The 23025-nt window shown below is 37.5% G+C and overlaps 1 protein-coding gene across 3 annotated transcripts in view; it reads left to right on the top strand.

Annotated features, from left to right (window-relative positions):
- Positions 1-952: 952 nt before the first annotated feature.
- The window catches only part of LOC117400629 (dual specificity calcium/calmodulin-dependent 3',5'-cyclic nucleotide phosphodiesterase 1C-like), a 185425-nt gene continuing 163352 nt past the window's right edge, over positions 953-23025 (top strand). For all 3 annotated transcript variants that reach the window (XM_059023082.1, XM_034000842.2, XM_034000841.2), the window contains exon 1: positions 953-1616. In XM_059023082.1, coding sequence (XP_058879065.1) covers positions 1367-1616 — 250 coding nt within the window. In that variant the 5' untranslated portion in view covers positions 953-1366. The remainder of the gene's footprint in view (positions 1617-23025) is intronic.

The raw sequence follows: 23025 nt of genomic DNA, 5'->3' as shown, positions 1-23025 counted from the left end.
AAACCAATGTGATATGATTTCTGGATGTTGACACACATGCTTTCTGTCTTTTTCATATACACCCTTGGATGTTTTGCTCACTTGATTTGAATTATTTTGTTTCATTTAAGAACACTTCTCTGTTTAACCTTGGCATGGTTCAGGAGGGTGAGCAAGGGCTCCCACCTGCTAATTTAATCAGAGCTCTTATACCCAGTATGAGCATACAGGTGATGTCTTTGTTGCTACTTCCATCGTTCTCTCCACCAGCTACCACAGAATGCTGTTCATATAAACTCTAATCCCATGTACAAGGAATAGGGCGCTGCAGAACACTGCAGAACAAAACAAGCATTTAAAACCTCCTGCTGCTACATGCAGAAACAGCTGCATTACCGTTCAGCTTCAAAGAAATAAAAAGTCAGACATGTGCCCTTTCTAAAGTATATATATATATATATATATATATATATATATATATATATATATATATATATATATATATATATATATATATATACCCAGCACAGAGTTATAGTTATTAGATTTATTCAATAATATACGGCAAATATTTTTTTAAAATTTTACATTACAAAGACTTTAAACTGGGAAACTTGTACAGTTGACCATATTGTGTGCTTAATAATAATAATAATAATAATAATAATAATAATAATAATAATAATAATAATAATAATAATAATAATAATAATAATAATAAAAACGAATTAGACACTACAGTACATTAAACTATTTACCCGTACTTTATTTTCTCGCAGTATTTCCCGATTTTAACTAGGGAAAACTAGCCAGACTAATTTGCAGTTTTTGTTTACGTCAGTTGATTTGCCTGAGGGGATTGTTGGTAGTCAAACGGAAAACTAAAACAGAACTTGGTCGATGTGACGACATCTAGCCACTTGCTGGAGGGAAGGCATTTTTGTTTTTGTACATGTGTTTAGCAGTTGTAACCGGAAAAAAGGTGTTACCCGTGTCATTTTCTATGCAAAGAACACTTGAACATCGCGATTTCCTTCTTCTTCCACTGAGGGAAGCATTAAACAACCTGAAGTCTGCATTCTCGCTTTCTTCTTAATTAAGGCTCAGAGGGCAGAACGTTATTAACAAGTGACTGGTAAGATACTGTTCCGCTCAGTTCTAGTAAAGAGGATAGTTATAGTAAAAAAAGAAAAGAACAAAGAAAAAAAGAAAATTGCTGCACTAAAAGAATCTTCGTCTTTCAGGTACATTGATATACAATTTTAAGGAAAAGTGTACATAGAAAAGTACATGAATAAAGACAAATATAAACATACACTGAAAAAAGTGAAGCATTATAAAACACGAATAATAATTAACTGGGGTTGAGGCTTGAGTGAATACAGGAATGGGGTCAGTTACATCTGCGTTGACCAAGTCTAAGAACACGGTGGTTCAAGTCAAATCGGAACCAGAAACGCTTCGGGGGAAGAAACGGAGTACCACCATAAGCCGAACGAACGTGTTTTCTTCACAAAGATCCAGACAGAGTACAGGCAAAGATCACAGAAGACAGTCGCTATCCGAGGTACTGAAAAGGCAGGATAGTACAGACAGTTCTGAAGGCAGGAAATCAGCTCTCCAAAGCAGCACCGGTGGTGAGTTACATTCTAGTCATATGATTCACATGGGCAGGCTCAAACATTCAGGACAGGCATATTGTAAAGTCGACTTTACGTCTGGAAATAGAGGTAGTAAATAAAACAAATTAAACTGAAATATCATTTGATGTCATGATCAGGTACTTTGTTCAGGTATATCTTTATTTATTTATTTATTTATTTATTTATTTATTTATTTATTTATTTATTTTTAATTTCAACCAGAATTGGTTTTAACAATGAAACTAACTTTGTGCTGTTGTGCTGTCATCGTTCACCTTGTCCTCTCTTGAACTGCTTACATAGCTACAGTGGTAGATATTGACTGGCATTAAATAGTGAAAAGGATGCAGCTACTAACCCTTGAGGCATCACTCAATCATAAATGCAAATGTGCAAAAGGGAGGGCATTTTAAGGTGTAAAAATGAATAAAAAGCACATTACTGAACAATATATTCATATGTGGCTACACAGGCTAAATATATCCAACTGAATTTGCATCTAGTAACGGCAAGCCAAAATCTGTCATCGAAATGTAATTTTCTCATCTCACTCAGCTTTCTGTTTTATTACACTTAATGATCTATCACTCAGATATTATATATTAAGAAGGTTGTTTTTTCCACCAATTTTTATTACTGTCACATTGTTTTTGAAACAAACAAAAATGACATTTAAGTATACCCAACAGACTACACACATATTGAATCATATATGGAACACCAGTTTAAAGACACGTGGGACGCAAAGGTAATAAATAATGACGCCACATATGTACATATAGGGTGGTATTCTCAAAGATATTTACTCTATTCGAAAGATTTTCCACACCCACAAAAGGTACCTAACCAGAAACAAACAACTGAAACGTTTAATATTGGGGGCTTACCGGTAGTTTAAGTTGTTTATTTTTATTTGTTTCAGAATTGGAAATGATGGATTTGCCATTCTGTCCGCAAAAGGCGAACAGCCTTGAGAATCTAACCTCTAGTCTGACAGTACTTTCAATAAATGATTTCCTGTTAAAACGTATTGGCCATATTAAAAAGCTCTAAAGATGCAAGCTAAACAGCAGCCCATTCCGCATTTTGAACTCAGTCTAATACATACGATGCCACCCTGCTTTACTGAAACTGGTGGACAGGTAAATGACACAGAGAATTACGTGAACACTGCTCTGCAGTGTTGTAATTTGAGAGAAAAATAAGAAAAATCTATTAGAAATTAAAAGCTGAACTTAATGACAGTGGAGGTGTAGTGGGGAATGTAGCTAATTAAGGGTTTAGAAAAAAAGATCAATATACATTTCAGAAATTGATTTGAAACACAAATTGTACCCTGTGATAACAGAAAACTGTACAGTTTCAATAAACACATTTAGCAAAGTCTCCCATTTACAGTATAGCACAGCTTTTTGTTGAATGACTGATTCTGTTGAAGTCAAACTCAGAGCAGAAGCAAGTGCCTGACTAATGAAAATCCAGGCCCCTAAAAATCATCAGTAAAAAACAAACAATAGGAATAACTAGAAGATGTATTGACTATACAAGCATCTCCCTTGCCTGCGGTCTTAGATTGTACCCACTTAGAAGTCTGTTATCTACTTGTGTAGTCGATGTGCCTTTATAATCATAGCTGAACTCCTTATCTGTTTTCAATAAAACAATAAACAATAACTAAAGAAAGCATATCACTATTATGATAAAGGGGTAGTGGAAAGGGAATTATAACTCAAATATCTTATTTGTGCCATCCATGTAGTTTATTGATATTGAAAGATCTTACTTTCTGAGGAAATATTAAACACCCAATCATGATACAAAAAATAAATATAGTTGTACATTGAGGAAACACTTTCTGCTTCAAATTCAGTCACCATTTGCCTGAAATAACTCATATAAGATTCAGCTGTCTTCTTGAACCTTCCCCATTACTTAAACATGCATAATCAAATTGTGTTTGATTATTTTAGAGTATCAGAATCTATATAAAGAGGAACCTGTTTCAGTCTGTATGCCACATGTCCATTTTTACTTAACCTTTTGTGGAAGGTGGGTATGATGTTCTACTTGTTATACTGATAGCTTAAATTTTGTATTCAAAGGTCTAGTGGACGATATAGTTACCTGAAATATTTGATGTTTGTTTTGTTTTTTTATATACAAAATATTATTTTATCAGAATAGTCCTACTCTTTTTTTAGTTATGGTTGAGATTCACATGTGAGAATGTGGGATGAGCAAAGCATGGCTGCTTCAATGTATATTATACGGTCAGTCCAACTCACTGTATATAGGAAACATGAATTTATTACAATGAAAAATATATATCAGTTTAAAAATCTATGCACAGATTTTCATTTTGAGCTTTCAATCAGTTTTTCCAATTTGACTTTACAAATCTGCCCTGTGTTCCACTTCGTTTCTGTTCTTGCTGGACAGCTGTGGGCTGATTGTTTGATCATTGAAAACATCTTGTTGATACTGCCACAGTACTTGAATAATATGTTGATTAAAATAACAGCATTGTTTTAAAAACTATTTTTTCAATAATAAACAATGGGCTACATTTACACCAAATTGTCAACAGTCCATTTTTCTGTAAGGAAAAGACAATGATTACAATTTGAAAACAGTAAAAATAAAAAACACCTTAAGACTGCTTATAAAAATGCTCATGACAGTTGGAGTAAAAAGCTTTCAGAATCTGTTTCTAATGCATGGTCACCAGTAAACAAAAATGTTAACAAAAACATACTTAAAAGTGTTGAAATGTGTACTTTCAGATATCATTTGTAAATATTGAAAACTTGTATCACAAATTCAACATTTAAAGTCAATCTGACAATTCAATCTGGAAAAAAATGCTTCAGTCTTTTAATCTTTTTTTTTTACACTTGACGAGTCAACATTTAGCTGACAGTATATTTTTGTTAACATTTATGTATTAAGCTAAATCTGGAAAAAAAGATATTTTTTTGGTTAAATCTAGGCAAATTTATGTGATTTAAGTTAAAGCCAGAAAAAACACTTGGTAAATATTTGTGCCTTTTTTTATACTTGGTGTGCCATATGAGTTTGAGGATGGACGTTAAAGTTACATGGATGTTTCTGGATTTGTAAAGATTGGAGGTGACTGCCAAATAGTTGATACTGCGCAGTGAAAAAAAAGGAATATACATTGTTAACTTTTCAGAAGTACAAAAATATACTTCTGACTTGGCAGTTTCTTTTCTCTTCAGCAGTATCTAGTCCTCCCATATGTGTAGTGCTATACAGTCAAGTTCAGTTCTTGCTGCATTCTTCTTTAGCCAGCCTCTCTTCCCTGTATCTCCTCCTCTGGTCTGCCCTAACTTACACACTCAACAGTACAAACCCTGAACTACAATGGCAGATATAGCTCATATAACCAGAATCCTTGTTCAGTTCCAGAACATTTTTTTTTTAATTATTATTTTTTTAAACACTTATCAAATACAATACCGATAAAATGACAACCATACCATTTTATTTCTAGAATATTCTATTACTGGTAAGTAACAATATTATCTCACTACATTCTATGGGTAATACCTCAGTAAACACCAGGCTCAAATGCATTTCCTTTAACAGGAGAAATTAACTTAACCAGCACATCAAAACATTACCAGCAGTGAAGCTCTCACAAGTGTTAAAGGTGAGGCTAATTATAATGTATCTTAAGCCCCTTTCACACTGGCATGCTCTACCTGGGTCGGAACCTACCCGGGTCAGGACCTGGTGTCATGCGGGTCAGCTGCGTGATTTCACACTGCTGCTGAAAAAGCAGGTTGATCTGGGTGACAGACGCAAGTGCACAATGTGTGTATCAATGCCCTGGATACAGCTTGTTACAGACGCTTCCATCTAAGCTTCTCTGGATTGAACCGTCTGTCCAAATGTTGATCAGAGCAAATTTCTTCATCCCTGCTGCAATCTGGCTCATGGTGTGTCTCAAGCAACAAAAATATGACTAAACAGAATAAAAAAAAAACTTCCTTACAGAAGTGAAATGTTCACGCAGGCGTGTCTGTTTGTTATTTTGCCGGCCGTCATGCATTTTGTCTCGCTCAACCTGGGTCAAAGCATGTCAACCCACATCCTGAGGTGTCGCTGGGACCCAGGTTATCCCGGGTATGACCCAGGTACGTGGTTTCACACTACACAGGATTGTGATCTGGTAGCCAGAACCTGGATCCGGACCCGGGTAGAAGTACCAGTGTGAAAGAGGCTTTACTCTAACCTTTAGTCCCACACTGATGAGGCAAAAAACCCTTGTGGGATATTGAACTACCGGTAGAAATGGCCTTCAGCAGCAAGGCTTTTGGCTATCAAACTAACTCTTAATGATGTGTTGAAAAAAATAAATAAGACAAGAACTGGAAACCAAATAACATGATTGATATGTGCGTAAAACAATAGCCATTGTTTTAAACCCTTTCCATTGTACCTTTAAACCTACAAATATGCTGTGATTGCTCAACCTCTACAATGCTAATTACATGCTGTAATTCAATAAAGGTATTCAAGAAGAATGTTTTGCTTAAGTGGAAAAGCTACCAATTATACCAGTTCTTTCATTCACGTCGTTCTTCAGATATTTGAGAAACATATTTTTATCCATCCCGAATTGCATGCCACACTGCATTAATATAGCCTGACTACAATCACTGAGGAAGTAAACATGTTCTTTAGACAATCTTGATGATGTGTTTCCTGTTGAAAGTAATAATGAACCAAGACTCCTGATGCATCCTGATAAGTAATTATCCTTCCTTACAACAGTATAATTAATTGCTTTTTGAACACACGCTGTCAAATTAGTACAGTTCATACATTGTTTAGTGTGTCTTATTCTCAAAGGAAATAGAGTTTTCTGTGTGCATGTTGCCTCAATAGCCTCTTTCATTTCCAGCTTGATCAGTGAGGGTGCAATTACAGACAAGTGCATGTGGGCTTTTTTTTTTTTAAAAAAGAGAGATAAATATGGCTTACTTGGCTGAGCTCTAATTACATACTTAGTGCTTTGCAGCTGGCCAGAGATGAGCTGCTGTCATTGTTGTCTGTGTAGGTGCAGCGGCGTCATGCAAAGCATGGATCCGATAAGTACTTCCCTTGTGTAATGTGGCACTGATCTGCTTGTGCATATCATTTTTGTTTTGCAGCATTCATGTGTAGTTGATCATTATTGCCATGCAAGCTAGCGGAACATATCAAAAGAAGAAAAAAAAGCTTTAGCTTTTACAAAAAATAGCAAATGCTTAGTGAATATAACCGGGAATATGACTGGGAATATGACTGTTCAAGAGTAAGCAGCTTGGCATGCCATTATCACGGCTTCTTTGCATTTCCATTGCTTTTACTGTGTTCTGAGTGGTTCTGTTGCTCCATATTGACTTGATCTTTTTTGCTCTAAATCAGCTTTTACCTAGCCTTGAGCTTCTCTGAATCACTGGAGAAGTGCTGGCACACTGAACAGTCTTTCTTATTCCATCCTTATAGATTAGGTGGGTCTGGCAGAGTTGAAAGATCACATCAACATGCTTTGTTGAATGGAAGGCTGTTCATAGGATTCTCCAGACTTTGTCAGTGCAAGTTCAAAGTCAGATAAAGGCAGATGCAAAGCAACCAAAACCACAACCACTCAGATTTATTGCAAACATCATCAAATAGTTAGGGAAATATAAAAAAACACAAATTAAATTTGAAACTATGTACCCTTTACACTTCCTATACAACCCCAGCCTTGGTCTAAGCTGTGCTGTGCAGATAACTTTGACAAAAGCTAATAATATGTTTACTTTATGCTTTAAGTCATAAGGACATTAAGGGCAGGATTTAGAAAAGGCTTATAGAACAACATACATCTGCAAATCAAGCACCTTTAGTATGAAATTGAGCAATCAAGGAAAATGGGCAACAAACAAACAGTAACATGATATGTCCTTTTTGAAAGCAGGATTCTTTGTTCTATTGTAGCACTGTGTTAGTGGCAGGGCCGGTTGTAGGGTACCATGTTTGGGAGGGAAAGAGGGTATTTTGGTTGTTCAGTTTAAAGAAGAAAACTCCACCTTTTCTCTGATTCAAAATGTAAATGCTGAAAATATCAGATCTGCTGGTTTTTAATTTCCCTTTCATACTTTGCTTTCACAATTAAAGGAAAGATTCAAGACTGTGTGTTACAGTATATTTTAATATGATTTATTATGATATGAAACAGATACATATTTTAAAATGTTCCAGTTTATCTGGACCACATAATGCATGTGAGTCCATGGTAACAACTACCATGAAAACTTTTGGATTAGAAAATTAATTCCAAAACTAAACATGTGCAAATGACCCTGTTCCAACCCCTCCCCATAGGGTTTGAGGTATGCCATATTAAACGCATGTGACAGAGAGCAAATGAATCAGAGTCAACAATCTCCCTCCCGACTTGTGAGGGCGCTGTGTAACAGGAACAGTGTGCCTCGTACTGGATGGTCTAGCAGTTCATTCCAGGGTCAGTCTCAAGCCGGCCATCCAGGAAGGGGCCGGAGCCACCAAACCAGAAGTTATTGCCTTAATGCAGTAGACGATGTGTCAGTCACAGATTGGAAAAGACGTGATTGGCCGCATCACCGAAAGAGGGTGTGACTGAAGGTATTTAGGGGAAGTGGCCGAGCTATCTGTTCCTTTGTTTTGGTTATGGACGGACCGCTAAAGGAGTGTGTAACGGGGGGAGGTCTGTGCTGACTGTCTGGTGCATGCGTGGTTCTGCAGGAAGAGGGCAGCAGCCTCGTAAGATCCGCTTGTCAGTCATTGCGATGACACGGAGAGGTGGGGAAGAGGGTGTGTTGGCTTTCCCTCTCTCTGAGTGGCTGAGAGGCGGGCCTTGGGGATTCCTCGGCCCATAAGTACTGCGCTTGGTTATGCATTCGGGTGGCCGGAGAGAGGATACCCACTGATGCTGGCGGAAGACGCCAGTGTAAACAAAGACCAGGCAAGCACGGCTGAGGTAGCCAGCCTGCCTTAAAATAAACCAAGAATTACAAGAAATAATTACGTCCCTGAGGGGACGTGTGTAGTTATACGGGGAACTCTGGCCACCCCTGTGTATAGGGAATAGCTAAGCGTAGGTCAGAGACCCGAACTGACCAGCTTAGCGGCAGTGAGGGCACTGCGTAAGCAGGACCTTTATTTTGTAGTTTTATTACTGTGTTTTATTTTCCCTTTTTCTTTCGCCTTTTGTTTTCATTATTCTTTTGAGCACCTGTGAGTGCGAAAGCATTGGACTGTACCAAATAAAACCTTCTGTCTCCCGTGTGTGTCAGTGAATTGCCCACCACCCTTTCACAGAGTGATAAAATAACCAGTGTTTGTTTCTTTTGTCATGTCTAATTGTTCTTGTTTGTTATTATTAGACAGCTAACACGTAACAGGAGCTGTCACTAAAGGCCAGCACCAACCTGGACAACAGGTTGTTCACTAAATAAATTGTATTTCACCACTTGCACGTTAGCACTCACTCTGGACTTGTGATTGTGTTGTGTTTATTGTTTTGGGACTGAACCCTCTGGCTTATACTGCTCAGTACACATCGTTGTGTACTTCCAATCATTATTATTTACAGTTGTCAAGTGACTTTGGATTATAAATAAATCACCATTGCACCTGGAACATTGTTGTTTGTCTTTCCTTGAGCACCGCATCACTTCTACACTTGCGCACTACTTACCACTTTGCCACAACTCCCCATACAGATTACAACATCCAAACAACTCAGTTCATTTTGAATGCAAAACACAACCTGCTAGATCCCTCCAATACAGCAAACACATTCCGGTTTTTCTAGGAACTAATTTGAAAAACAAGTTCTTCTAAAGTTCCCCAAGGCTTTCACTGGGTATTTAGGAATGAGAATGTTGTCTGATCTGATATGCCTAGTTAATTGTATGTTGCACAATGCAAGAATCTGCTACTTAACCCTATGAGAGGTTTGGATTGCTCGTAAAGATTCAGAGCTCCTGCACTCTGCTGCTGTTTCTTTGAACTGAAGACACGGAGCTACAGTATATTGATCCCACGCAGCAGCAATGCAAATGCACTGCAGCCTATCTAATTTATGCTATTTATACTCTTACTGGGTGATTTTTTTCCCTTCGCTGTGTGGACTGTAATTTTCCTAAACAGGAAATTGATTTACTAATCATATGCATTATTTCAGTGGGCATCTAAAGGTTTTAAATTGATAATACATATTATTCTGTCATCAAGTTACCATTTACATTCCAATTACAGTGGTGGTTAGCAGATGTTGGTTATGACAAGATCGTTTTTTTTAAAAAAAACAACATTATCTTCAACAACCATAAGCATTGGAAATACAGCGGAGTTGTTGGTAGTATCCACATGAAGAATGAATTAACATTGTGTTTTATTATAGGATTATTATAGGACAGCGAACGTCTGTGTATGTGGGTTTAATGTCAGCACGAGTAGAAGTGAACGGGCTGAGTCTGAAAGCCAAAGTCTGTTTACGAGTGACGATATAACTGATACACAGACGCCGCAGTCCTATACATCTATTACACGGCTTCATTATTAATATACATGTTAAAAATGGAGCTATATTTCTTTTCTAATCATTGCCAACCTTTATTTAGTCCCTGGCAAGACACAACGCAAGGACTCTTGAGTTTGCGCATCCCGTGTTCCATTGTGTATGTGTGTTTTTTTATGCTGTTAATAGCATGATTGTACTGTATATTTTTGAATGGTAATTTACATTCATGGCAGGTGTAAGGGGGTTGTAATATTCTTGATTTTGTATATGCTTTTTATTATCTCTGGGCTGAAAATAAACCTGGGTCATAATCCACTTCCAATGATTCTGCAGGCAGGTGTTTCATTCTAGAGGAAGCAATTACTGGAAAGCCATTTCTCTTGAGAGTCTGCCTATATCTTTCGGACAGCACCTGTTGCTCTATGCATAATGATGGTTGTTTTCCTTTCACACAGCTGCTGTAGCTCCACTTATAACTTTGTCAGGTATTGTTTGGATGATAATGTAGGAATTATCATTGTACACTTTTAATGACAATAACTCCTGTGGTGGTGCTTTGTATGATTGTATTGGTCTGACTTGAGGGCAAGTGGAGCAATAGTGCTTCGTTCATTAATGCTATGGTTTTCTAGCAAGGTATGGTTTGTTAGAGCTGTTAGGTAGTGTTTTGTTTGTCTTTGGTCTCTTTGACAGTCTTAAATCCTAATTATTTAAACTTTTTTTTTTTTTTTTTAGCTTTTTGGTGGGATAACTTGATTTATGTTTCTTAACTCCAAACCAATACAATTTTAAAGGAAGGCTAGCATTAGGCCAACTACATTAATACAATACTTTCTGACAGTGGAATTCAATGTTAATGCATTTGGGGACGACAAGCAAATGCTTTACTGATTGAGCTACACAGAGTTTGGCTTACTGATGGCAGAACATAAGAGCATAAGAAAAGTTTGAGAATGAGAAAAGGCTGAAGCAGCACTACAATGCTCTCATTCTCTTAAATGACTGTCAATCATCATGACCTGCACCGACTTTCATTTGCCAGCTACAGCGCCTGTCATTCAAAGCGGCTACTTTGAAATTAGCAGGTTAAGGTGTAGGTAGGCTTTTGCTATAGGTATACGGTGACAGTTACAAGTTTGATTTGAAAATGGGGCGCAAGATGAAAACACTTAATGAATATTGTGCACAATACCCTGACCGATGTCTGAAGTCTCTGCGGCAGGACGAAGCGGGCCCATCTGCCTTACCTTCCAGTGACTCTCCAGCTGTGCTGACCCCGAAGCAGGAGAGAGGGAGCTCAGACTGCGAATAATAAGTTCTGTTCAACTATCTAATGTTTTGTTCTGTGCATATTATTTTTACTCATAGATTTATGCTATAAAAGTCTGTGTAATATACTATATGCTGCGTTTTCTACGGTTTATTTGAGACCATTTTTAAATTTGTGTAAGATCTATATCTATACAAGGTATAGCTCTGCTGTGACCAAACGTTCTTTAAATTAGATTGTTGGTAACCATGGCTTTGTTGCCTGTTGACTACTGTAGCGTCGGGTCTCGCAGTACTGCAGAATGGGACTTTTGGTGTGCTACACTGAACTTGCAAGGGGACCCTGGGCTATTACTTTTCCTGTAATTAGTTGTATTTCTATGTATTGCTGTATGGTGTGTGTGTGTGCTCTCCTGTCTTCCCCACCGTTTGTGTGTGTCACCCTGCGTGAGTCTGTGAGTGGAAGCGTGTTTCGTGTCTAGGCAGTGCTGGCACGTGCGCACTGGATTACTATGTGGTCAGTCAAAGACAGGAGGAGGAGGAGGAGACATACCCAAATATTTAGAAGTCATCTGTCATGCAGCAATTTCGCCTCAACAGACAAACAATCACTGACATCTGCCAGCTGCTTGAGGCTGGCCTGGAAGGAGACATGCGGAGAACACACTGTTTACCTGTAGCACTAAGGGTACCTGCTGCACTAACATTTTATGCCACTGGATCATTCCACTGTGGGTTATACTGCAGACATGAGCCAGTCGGCCGTGTCATGTGCAGTGCGAAATGTAACTTCAGCTTTAGTAAAGCGGACAGGAGAATTCATCCACGAGCTGCAACAAAATACAAAGCAGGAGGTAATTGGGAGGTATCCCTTATACAAGTTTACCATGGTATTTTTGCACTTTTCCCATGCTTTTTCCATGGTAATACCATGTATTAACCATAATTTACCCTGGTTTACAATGTTTATTAATATGCTTTACCATACCTCACTGTTCTTTACATTGCTTTCACTATGCTTTATTATGCTTTGCTATGCTTTACGCGCACTAACACAGGATAGGCACCTCTGCATAAATCGTAAGGGGACCTATTCTGTCAACATGCACGTAGTGTGTAATGCCAACAACTACATCACAAATGTGTATGCAAACCATCCATGAATCGTTTATCCTCGCTAATTCACAGGTGGCAGCTGCATTTCAGCGGGATGACGGTCTGAGAGGCTGGTTGATAGGGGACAATGGGTATGTAATGAAGCGGTGGCTACTGACTACCTCACGACCCCTGCTGAACAGAGGTATAACCGTACCTTTAAATGTGCTCCTACTGTAATTGAGCAAACATTTGGAATCCTCAAAATGTGATGTTTGGATGTCTCTGGGGGAACACTACAGTACACTCCTCAGAAGGTTAGCAATATCATCCTGGCTTGTTGTGTTTTACATAACATAGCTCTTCATAATGAATGTGATGTTGAACTTACAGAGGAAAGATTACAGGGTTTGAGGGAAGCAGATGCTGAACTTGAAGCCCCAGTGGTGGAGGTTCCAAATAATGCAAATGCCAGGCAAGTCAGACTTATAGATTACTTTCTTTTAAATTTCGTAGGCTTGCTTGTGAGGCTTGGTCATCCACTTCACTTGGGCTGCTGGACATTTTTAATTTCTTTGTGCTTTTGTCTCCTTTGTTCTTTTTTTTTTTGGCTTTCAAAATGCCCTCCGTTCGCTATCGTAGATACACAGGTGCTCTTAAAGGGAATGTTGAATCCTTATTGGTTGTAACCTTACTCCCCCACTGTGCTTTTTGATTGGCTGGGTGCATGATTCGCTGTTTGATGTGAGGTAGCCCACGCATGAGACCCATCTTCTAAATCACGTTTTCATGTGCTATTGCGGCGGTTCGGTAACGCTGCCATTTGTTCCTGAGCAGAAGCGGCTGCGCGCATATTTACTAAATAGGGTCCCTTGTCCCCTATTTCTATCCCGTTCATTTTATGCTTATAACATGGATATTTACGCCCAATATGGAATACTTTACATTTCTTAACATTACAATTCATTTGCCACAAGTTTTACTGTTTGTTAAACCTGGTATTTTTCATTTTAGGTATACACTTGCCTGGAATTTTGATGGAACCATGTCATGATCACTTGCCCCAGTAGTTCTACTACTTCTATATTACACCACATGTCCTGGGTGTTTGTGAACACCAGATCTAAAATCGCTCTGTGCCTTGTTGGGTTTTTGACACAGTGGGTCAAGAAGCAGTGATTTACTGCATCAGTCAGTTCAGTTTCTATGTTACCACATCCCATTGGATTTTCTCAGTTTATATTGGGAGAATTGAAATCACCCATGATTACAGTATTGACCCTACATGCATTTCCAATTGCTTCATATAATTTGCTTACATTTTTATTCTGACCTGGGGGTCTGTAACATACCAGCAGTGTGGAGTAGCAGGGGCAGCAGTGTGGAGTAGTGGTTAGGGCTCTGGACTCTTGACGGGAGGGGGCATGGGTTCAATCCCAGGTGGGGGACACTGCTGCTGTACCCTTGAGCAAGGTACTTTATCTAGATTGCTCCAGTAAAAACCCAACTGTATAAATGAGTAATTGTATGTAAAAATAATGTGATATCTTGTAACAATTGTAAGTCACTCTGGATAAAGGCATCTGCTAAAAAATAAATAATAATAATACCCCAATAGAAAAAAAAACAAAAAACTTTAGTGCTTTTACCTAACAGCTCTACACAAATTGACTAAGATAAATCGATTTTTTTTCTGACCTACAACTCTTCTTCACATATCTTTTCAGAATAGTTTATACCCCAGTATGTGGAAGTCTTCTCCATCTTCAGGACTAAGCCATGTTTCTGTGATTCCAGCAACGTCATACTTTTCAGTTGATATGTGTTTCTAGTTCTAACAAGTTATTTAGACACAGGCATTTCATTTTTGATTCTATGTGACTTACACATGACAATTCAGTGTTTTTATCAGAGACAGCCTGGAGGAGTGTATGTAAATCACTAACCATATTAAAATATTTTGAGGTTACTCAGGGGAGTATGTTGTGAAATGCTTGAAAATGTGTTTTTAATAGTGGAGGAAACGTTTCTTTCTGTGGTTGGGATATAGGGCCTATATATTTTTAGTTCCAGTTTGAATTAGCCCTTGTGTGGGACTCGCAGTGTGTGCTTTACAGTCCAGTTGTTTGTTTTGCACTGTGACACAAAGCAAATTTATAAACTCCAGATGTACAGTTACAAACCCTCTTCAATTAACACTAATTAAGTAATAAAGTAAGTGAAAGTCTTCTGTGTTCTTTTATTGGGGGTTATGGGAAAAGCCTAAACATAAAGTATGCTTCATGTTTTAACGTTTCATTTAGGAATGGTTAGAATGGGCAGACCCTGAAACGTTGCTCACAATTTTTAAATCAAGAAACATTTTGCTGAGTTTGAGAGTGTTTTGCTGAGGATTAGTAAACTCTTCCATTTTGTGCAAGCAGGTTTCTTGATTACCTGAGATTTATTTTCATTTATCATGTTTATCATTTTTGCATGCGAGTGCACGTCACCTTTAAAAATGTACTTCTGTAATGAAACCATGCACTGAAAACGTCTGGAATCCACAGATGTTTTTATTTAGTAATTACACAGCTCAATTGCTCTGCTTACAGCACCCAGTATTGTTCTGTTTATTCAATGACAAAATGGTGACTGGACAGGGACTTTTAAAATTGCAATTTTTTGTCAGTTTCAGCCTTGCTTTTGTGTGTCTTTCAGTTCATGTTTAAATAATTACCTTTAATCTTCTGGCACCATATATTTTTAAAATATACACTTTTCCCTGCTTTACATTTACAGTAAACATTTATTCCAAACTTAAACTAAACTATTTGTTTACCAGTATTTGAATTCTGACACAATGTGTGTTGTATAGGTGACTCTGAAGTTAAAACTGGAATTATAGTCAGCATACCAGACATCTTTTTTATTAATTATTTTATTTTAGGAGGACAGAATAAAGTCTTTTTTTTTATCATAAATCCACAATATGCAAGGCTCTTTGTACCAACCTACAAAACGAATTAGAGAAAGCATGTCAGTCCCAGTTGACTCTTTTTGGCCTCCTTGAGATTATAAATATAGCATTAATACATATGGGAGACCCGACTGACTGTAGAACATTTCCACAACACACGTACAAGACATCCTGGGGAATGACAATATTTCCAAGAGATATTACCATACAGGACAGTATTTCCAGTGTCAGTAATCTTTGTTAACCTAGGCTGAACTGTTCTTAGCATTGTAACAATGTAATCTTAAAGTAATTGACTTGTTCACTGTTTTAAATATCCCCATTGTTTAATTTTTTTTATTATAATGTGTGGCACTTGAGATCAAAACAAATATTCTTTATATATTTTAGTAATAACTGTTTTTGCATTTGAATATTTTATTTTTTATTTGATTAAATCTACTTTGCAGTGTAAACACTATCTATTAATGTAGTCTACCATTAAGTGCAGAAGGGTGTTTCACTAATTGTTTAATATGTTTTATATGTGTGTATTAATTGATTTGAATTGGGGATGTACCTGTTTGACTGTGAGGGTGGTTGGTTGAGTCAAGTAACACAAGGTTCTATGGAAGTTGCAGGCTTTCTGCTATATATATATATATATATATATATATATATATATATATATATATATATATATATAACACTGTTGTGCAATAGTCTTAGACACCTGTGCCTTCTGCCAGTTCTGTTGTCAATTCAACGCTTGTCTTCTTTCTATTCCTTAAGGATATTATCTTCAAGTATTGCTCATCCTTGTTAGACAGCTTTTTGGGTTTTCCAGTCCTGGGTTTGTCAATTATAGATGATGTTTCTCTGTACTTGTTGATTATGCTTTGGATACCACACCTTGAAAATCAAGTGATGCGAGCTATTTCACACAATGTGTTTCCTTCTTTATGCAAGTCAAGGTTGTTATAATAGTAGAAAACACTAGTGGAGGCTTTGAGTAAATTGTTGATGCTCATAATGCATCAGAGTAGAAAAATGTAACAGGTCTAAGACTTTTGCACCGTGTATTTAAAATGTCATTTAAAATGAAGAAACCTTTTGAAAGATTTTTTTCTTACATAAGAGGCATTGTTCTTCTGGTAAGTTGTTTGTGGAATCATGAACAACTCACACACAAACACACCGGGCAGTGTAGTAGCAAAACGCTACAGTTTCTTCATATTGTTCAACTGTACGGCTTCAGCTCAATAAAATACAAGAGTCATTTTTAAAAGACTTGATGAATTACTTAAAACATTAACTACCAGTACTAATAAGTTATTTTACACTCAGCTTAGCACATTGGACAAGGCAGACATACCGCACTGCAGTATATATGAATGTGTTAACATACGCATAAGATATCTCAATGACAACCCAAAACCTTTTACCCACAATAGCAATGCACTTACAGTGTTTGCTTTGATAACATGGTTATTAGTGTTCACATTCTGTGGTGCACTACAGACCTCTGGGAATAATGGAAAGTGGATGTCAAAATAAGTACCTTTATCCATGAGACCTTTAAATCTTACATTAGGGAAATCCTAAGTTTGAAAAGTGGCACATATCTGCACGTGTAAGAGCTACCAGGCAATGCAGCAAGTCCTAAAGCATAATATGACCTTTCTAAAAGTTGTCCACCACTACTTGTATTTTGACAGAATTTAAATGCACTTCTGTATTAGGGTTATTGCTAGCAGATGATTCAAATACAGTGGCTCTCAAAAGTATTCATCCCCCTTGGACTTTTCCACATTTAATTGTGTTACAACATGGAATCAAAATTGATTTAATTAGGAGTTTTGCCACTGATCACACAAAAAAGTCCATAATGTCAAAGTGAAAAATACAATCTACAAATTGTTCTAAATGAATTACAAATATAAAACAGAAAATAACTGATTGCATAAGTATTCACAGGTCCCACAGTTGGTTAGTACATTTCCTAACAAAAACTACATCATGAAGACGAAGGAACATTCAAAGCAAATCTGGAATAAGGTTCTTCAAAAGCACCAATCAGGGGTAGGATATAAGAACATTTCCAAGGCATTGAATATCCCCCGGAGCACAGTAAAGTCCATTATTAAGAAATGGAGAGAATATGGCACAACTGTGAATCTGTCTAGAACAGGCCATCCTCAAAAACTACATCCGAGTATCCGGGCGAGAAGGGCACTAGTCAGGGAGGCCACCAAGAGACCTATGGCAACTCTAAAGGAGTTACAATCTTCCACGGCTGAGCTGGGAGACACTGTGCATACGGCAACAATAGTCCGGGTGCTTCACAAAACTGGCCTTTATGGGAGAGTGGCAAAAAGAAAGCCATTGTTGAAAAAAACTCACATCAAATCTCGGCTAGAGTTTGCCAGAAGGCATGTGGGAGACTCTGAGACCAAGTGGAAGAAGTTTGTATGGTCTGATGAGATCAAAATAGAGCTTTTTGGCCTCAATGCTAAGTGCTATGTTTGGCACAAGCCTAACACCGCACATCATCCTGAGAACACCATCCCTATCGTGAAGCATGGTGGTGACAGCATCATGCTATGGGGATGCTTCTCTGCGTCAGGGCCTGGAAAGCTTGTGAAGATAGAGGGCAAAATGGATGCAGCAAAGTACAGAGAAATCCTGGAGGAAAACCTGCTGAAGTCTGCAAGAGACCTGGGACTTGGGAGAAGATTTATCTTCCAGCAGGACAATGACCCCAAACATACAGCCAAAGCCACACTGGAGTGGCTTAAAAACAAAAAGGTCAATGTCCTGGAGCGGCCCAGTCAAAACCTGGACCTCAATCCAATTGAGAATATGTGGAAAGAGTTGAAAATTGCTGTTCACCAAAGGTCCCCATCCAACTTGACGGAGCTTGAGCAATTTTGCAAAGATGAATGGGCAAAAATTGGAGTGTCCAGATGTGCAAAGCTGGCAGAGACTTATCCAAATAGACTCATGGCTGTAATTGCTGCCAAAGGTGCCTCTACCAAATATTGACTCAAGGGGGTGAATACTTATGCAATCAATTATTTTCTGTTTTGTATTTGTGATTAATTTAGAACAATTTGTAGATTTTATTTTTCACTTCGACATTATGGACTTTTTTGTGTTGATCAGTGACAAAAACTCCTAATTAAATCCATTTTGATTCCATGTTGTAACACAATAAAATGTGGAAAAGTCCAAAGGGGGTGAATACTTTTGAGAGGCACTGTACCTGGGGAATAAGCACAAGTGTCATGCTGATGATGGATTTGACAAGACTGTTGCCAAGTGGGAAACCATATCTCTGAATGACAAATAATATACTTTATGAAAATATATCTTAAGGTAAGGTTACACACTTTCCCATATTGTTAATTTATTTTTGTTATACATGACTTGTGGCGACGTCAATCCAGGAAGAGACAGACTCAGTACCACGGGGTATGAAGCACTGATGCACGTGTTTATTATTCACAGGGTGCAGCCAGGCCACCTGATGCAATGATTAAGACATGGAGTTAGTAACAGCTGATATATGAACTTTGATGTGTGATTAAAAATTTCAAAAGGGTTGGCAATATGTTTAAAAATGCAAGGACAACAGAGAACACAACAAGGGTTCACCATGAGACTTTTACTGTAGCTTAAAATATCAAGCTTTGCAGAATTATGTAATTCATATACCGATATATACGTTTAATGACAACTTTGTAAATAAGTAAAAAATTGTGTGCAATGATTAAATAAGGTGGTTTAGTACTGCCATCTGGTGGACAAATCGTGCTGTGATTTCCCAGACTGATATGTTTTTGCTGATCTTTTATTATTTTTATTATTATTTTCTAATTGGTTATAGTGTGCACTATTCACAAAGCTTGAATTTATGACTTCAGTTAAAGACCATTTTCTTAGTACACGTTGATGAATTAAATAATGTTTGATATACATACAATTGTATTTAAATGTGGGCAACCGCATCTAGTTCAGATTATTTGAAAACTAGTATGAGGTCAAAGGAGACAGTTTTTCACTTTGAAGGATATAATAGAAATGATTGTTCTAAATTACATAAGAGATTAGGTTTAATTGCCGGGGGGGGGGGGCATTTTCATTCCATAGAAAACGTGCTGTAATTTCCAATTAACCAATTTCATACTTGACAAGCTGAAAAAGTTGACCTTTTCTTATTGACGGATTAACTGAACATTGGTACGCTTCCGAGAATGCTAAGACTGAGCAGGCTTAAAAAGGGACCGAGCTCTGATGTACTGTACATCTCTAAAAAGCAGGTAACCAGATCTAACCTGAACAAAGACACCATTTTGTTAATTGTGCAAAAAAAAGAGGGGGAGGGGGTGGAAAATGTGTTTGTTGTTGGGAGCTTGTATGTTTAATTAACCAAACATGGTTGACACTTGACACAAACCAAAAATAAGTAATATAGGTGTGAACGGAGAAGGGATTTCTATATACCAGATATCAGCAAGTTAGCCAATCAGGATTTATTTTTAGAGTGCTTGCCGACCTATTTTGCATGCATAAAACGTGTATGTGTAACATAATGGTATAAAAAAAAAAAAAAAAAAAAAAATGCAATATTAAATAAATACATTGTTGATATTGTCACTTTAATTAAGGGAGGTTTCTGTTAGAATTTACCTCACCCATCTTTTTTTTTTTTTTAAACAATTATTTTTATTCATTTTCTAATTTTCTCCCATTTTTTGGAATGTCCAATTACTATTCAATCTGGTTCACCGCTGCAACCCCTGAACTAACTCGGGAGAGACGAAGACGAGCACTCCCCCGAAACGAGTGCCATCAGTCACGCAGCTCTGAATTGCGTACAGGACAGTCAGCCATAGGGGTCACTGGTGTGCGGTGAGCCAAGGACTCCCCAACCGACCTAACCCCTACTATGCCCAGGCAGCGCTTGGCCAAAGTTGCGCAGACCCCTGGGAACTCCTGTCTATGGTAGACAGCGGCATAGTCTGGATTCGAACCAGTGTCAGATACAATAGTTCCCAGCGTACAAAACTTTCAGTATGGTTTCTGTTTCCGTTGCATTGTTCCTTTAATGAAATGTCGGCTAATATTTATTGGGAGATGTGTAAAACGTAGCTACTATTTAAGCGATAGAGCCCGTCAATGTCGGCTCTACTGCGTGGTAGATGGCTGAGACTGGAGTTATGCGTTATGCCGTAGGCGAGGGCGCTAACGAAAGTCAAGGTCATCTACCACACGGTAGAGCACGCATCGAGAGGGCTCTGTCACTGTTAGAAAATGATTTATTTATTTATTTTCTCTTTAAAAAAACTTTAAAACCTATATTTACCTAGAACTTCTGATATTTCGCCGGGTAACCTTCCGCTGAAGAAAATAGTCCCTAACATAATTAGAATGGAAAAACGACATACGCGTAGAGAAAACGGTTTGTATTATTATTATTTGGCTAACATATTTATTTATTGGGGTCTTACTCTTTCTTATTATAATTTATCTGGACATTGTCAGATAAATTAACTGTATAGGGTCAGATTCGAAACATATTGGAGGCGGGGCATTCAAGCTGACAGGGAGTGGATTGGCTGGTGCGGAAAGAACTGAAACAGGGTTGGCAGTTTTTATGTTTTCAGATTAGTTGTAGATTAGATTTGGGAAAAAGATGGTATTTATGTGCATTAAATTTAAAATTTAATTCACAGTTAAGCATTTCAACGTTCCAGCAGGCATCTATGCAAAATGGAAGCCCGCTAGATCTGGAAGCTGATTGGCTGTTCACACTCAATCGTTTTTGAATTATTTATTTATGTATTTATTTTTTTTATAAAAAGAATGGCGTTGGCTAATATTTATTAGGAGACGTGTAAAACATGTAGAAACTATGTAGGTATGTATGTATGTATGTATGTATGTATGTATGTGTGTATTTATTTATTTATTTATTTATAAAAAGAATGGCGAATAAGATGTCTGTTTGAAAGTGCTTACACTGTTTTATTTGTTCATATTTTATTGTGTGTGTTGAACAGGACATCTGTAATTAAAGAACAACTTATAAATTAATTGAGCTGAACCGGGCAGCTGTGAAAGGGAGGTACATCAGGAAATTAAGTCTTTCTTTTTTCTTCAATGCGTAAGCGCAGGTTTCCTTCAGGTGTGATGTAAAAAGGAAGCGACGGAAACGGAAGCCATTATTTTTTAATAGGAAGACAGTATTTTTTTGTTTTAATTCTTAATTACGTAATGTATTTATTGCTTACTTGTTTAGGTACTTTTGTGCACTAAAGCTGTTTGGAATAAACGGTTAAGATTTGCACATGTGAAAGTCTTTATTATAATTCCAGTTAGGGATGGCTTTTTTTTTTAAACACTTCACAACTAAGCTACCCTAAATAAAAGAGATTTTGTTACCTCCTGTCCAAAAACTCCAGCGTTATTCTCCTCCGTGGCAGCCTTTTTAAACAGTTTTTATTTTAACTCCAGGCTGAGAACACAACATTATACTAACTAATCGGATGTGAATGCCGAACTCTAATGGCGTTCTCTCTGCCGCGCTTTTTAATTTTTCGAACCTTAAAGGGGCAGGGATTATTGCGTGACATCACATAACCAAGTTCTCAGTAAACGGAATGATGATTGGTTATGTTCATCCAGGACCAACTTTACAATGTTGGACCAGAAACAACAGCCACATAGCAAAATCAAGTTGTGCCCAGGCGGAGGGCCTTTGCCGGATGCGCCACTCGGGAACCCCATTTGCCCATCTTTTTTGATAGATACCGACATCTTCAAAAAGCAGACATTTCCATTAGCCTTAAAATGACATAAAGTTTGTTATCACTGTTTTAATGATTCATTGGAAAAGCAGTGGTTCACAGTACTGAGCTTTAAAAACATTTGTCCAAAACAAAATACATGCATTGTCGAGTATATTAAATCATTGCTGTGTCTACAACAGACAGGTCTGGCTGAGTAATTGGTGTCTCACAAGGAATGTGGGATCGTGTCAATACAATTCACAGCATGGCCTTTCTTTACAATGGACTCATAGAAGTGTTTACTCTTTTTTTTTTTAAATGGTGCTCTGTAGAATAAAGAACCATAAAGTCTACCCAGCTGAGAATGTTATTGTTACTTTTTATCACTCATATTGCAACTTCTAAAACAAATCTCTTGAGGAGTAGTTGTAACTCTTCTTGTTGAATTGAAGCCCCTAATTACCTTGTTCTTTTTAAAATGTTATTCACAAATCAGGGGATAAGATGTTGCTGTTTCTTTTTTTAACACAAATTGCAGGGGGCAACATGCTGTTGTTTCCTTAGTTGCAGTAAGTAACTGCCCCTCGGGGTCTCGCAGTGGTTTCTTCTGATATTTTTCTAGTTCATTTCCGAGTTTCCTTTGGTGTATTGGTGTGTTTCTCTTGTTAAGGCAGCACATGGACACATATAAACTGTAATTCTTTCATTTATTTCAGTCTGCAAGTGAGGCTTGTATGTGCGCTC

This window comes from Acipenser ruthenus, chromosome 4 (assembly GCF_902713425.1).
Source record: "Acipenser ruthenus chromosome 4, fAciRut3.2 maternal haplotype, whole genome shotgun sequence".
NCBI lineage: Eukaryota > Metazoa > Chordata > Actinopteri > Acipenseriformes > Acipenseridae > Acipenser > Acipenser ruthenus.
The sequence above is the reverse complement of the archived record's forward strand: the minus strand, read 5'-3'. Positions and strand labels throughout refer to the sequence as shown.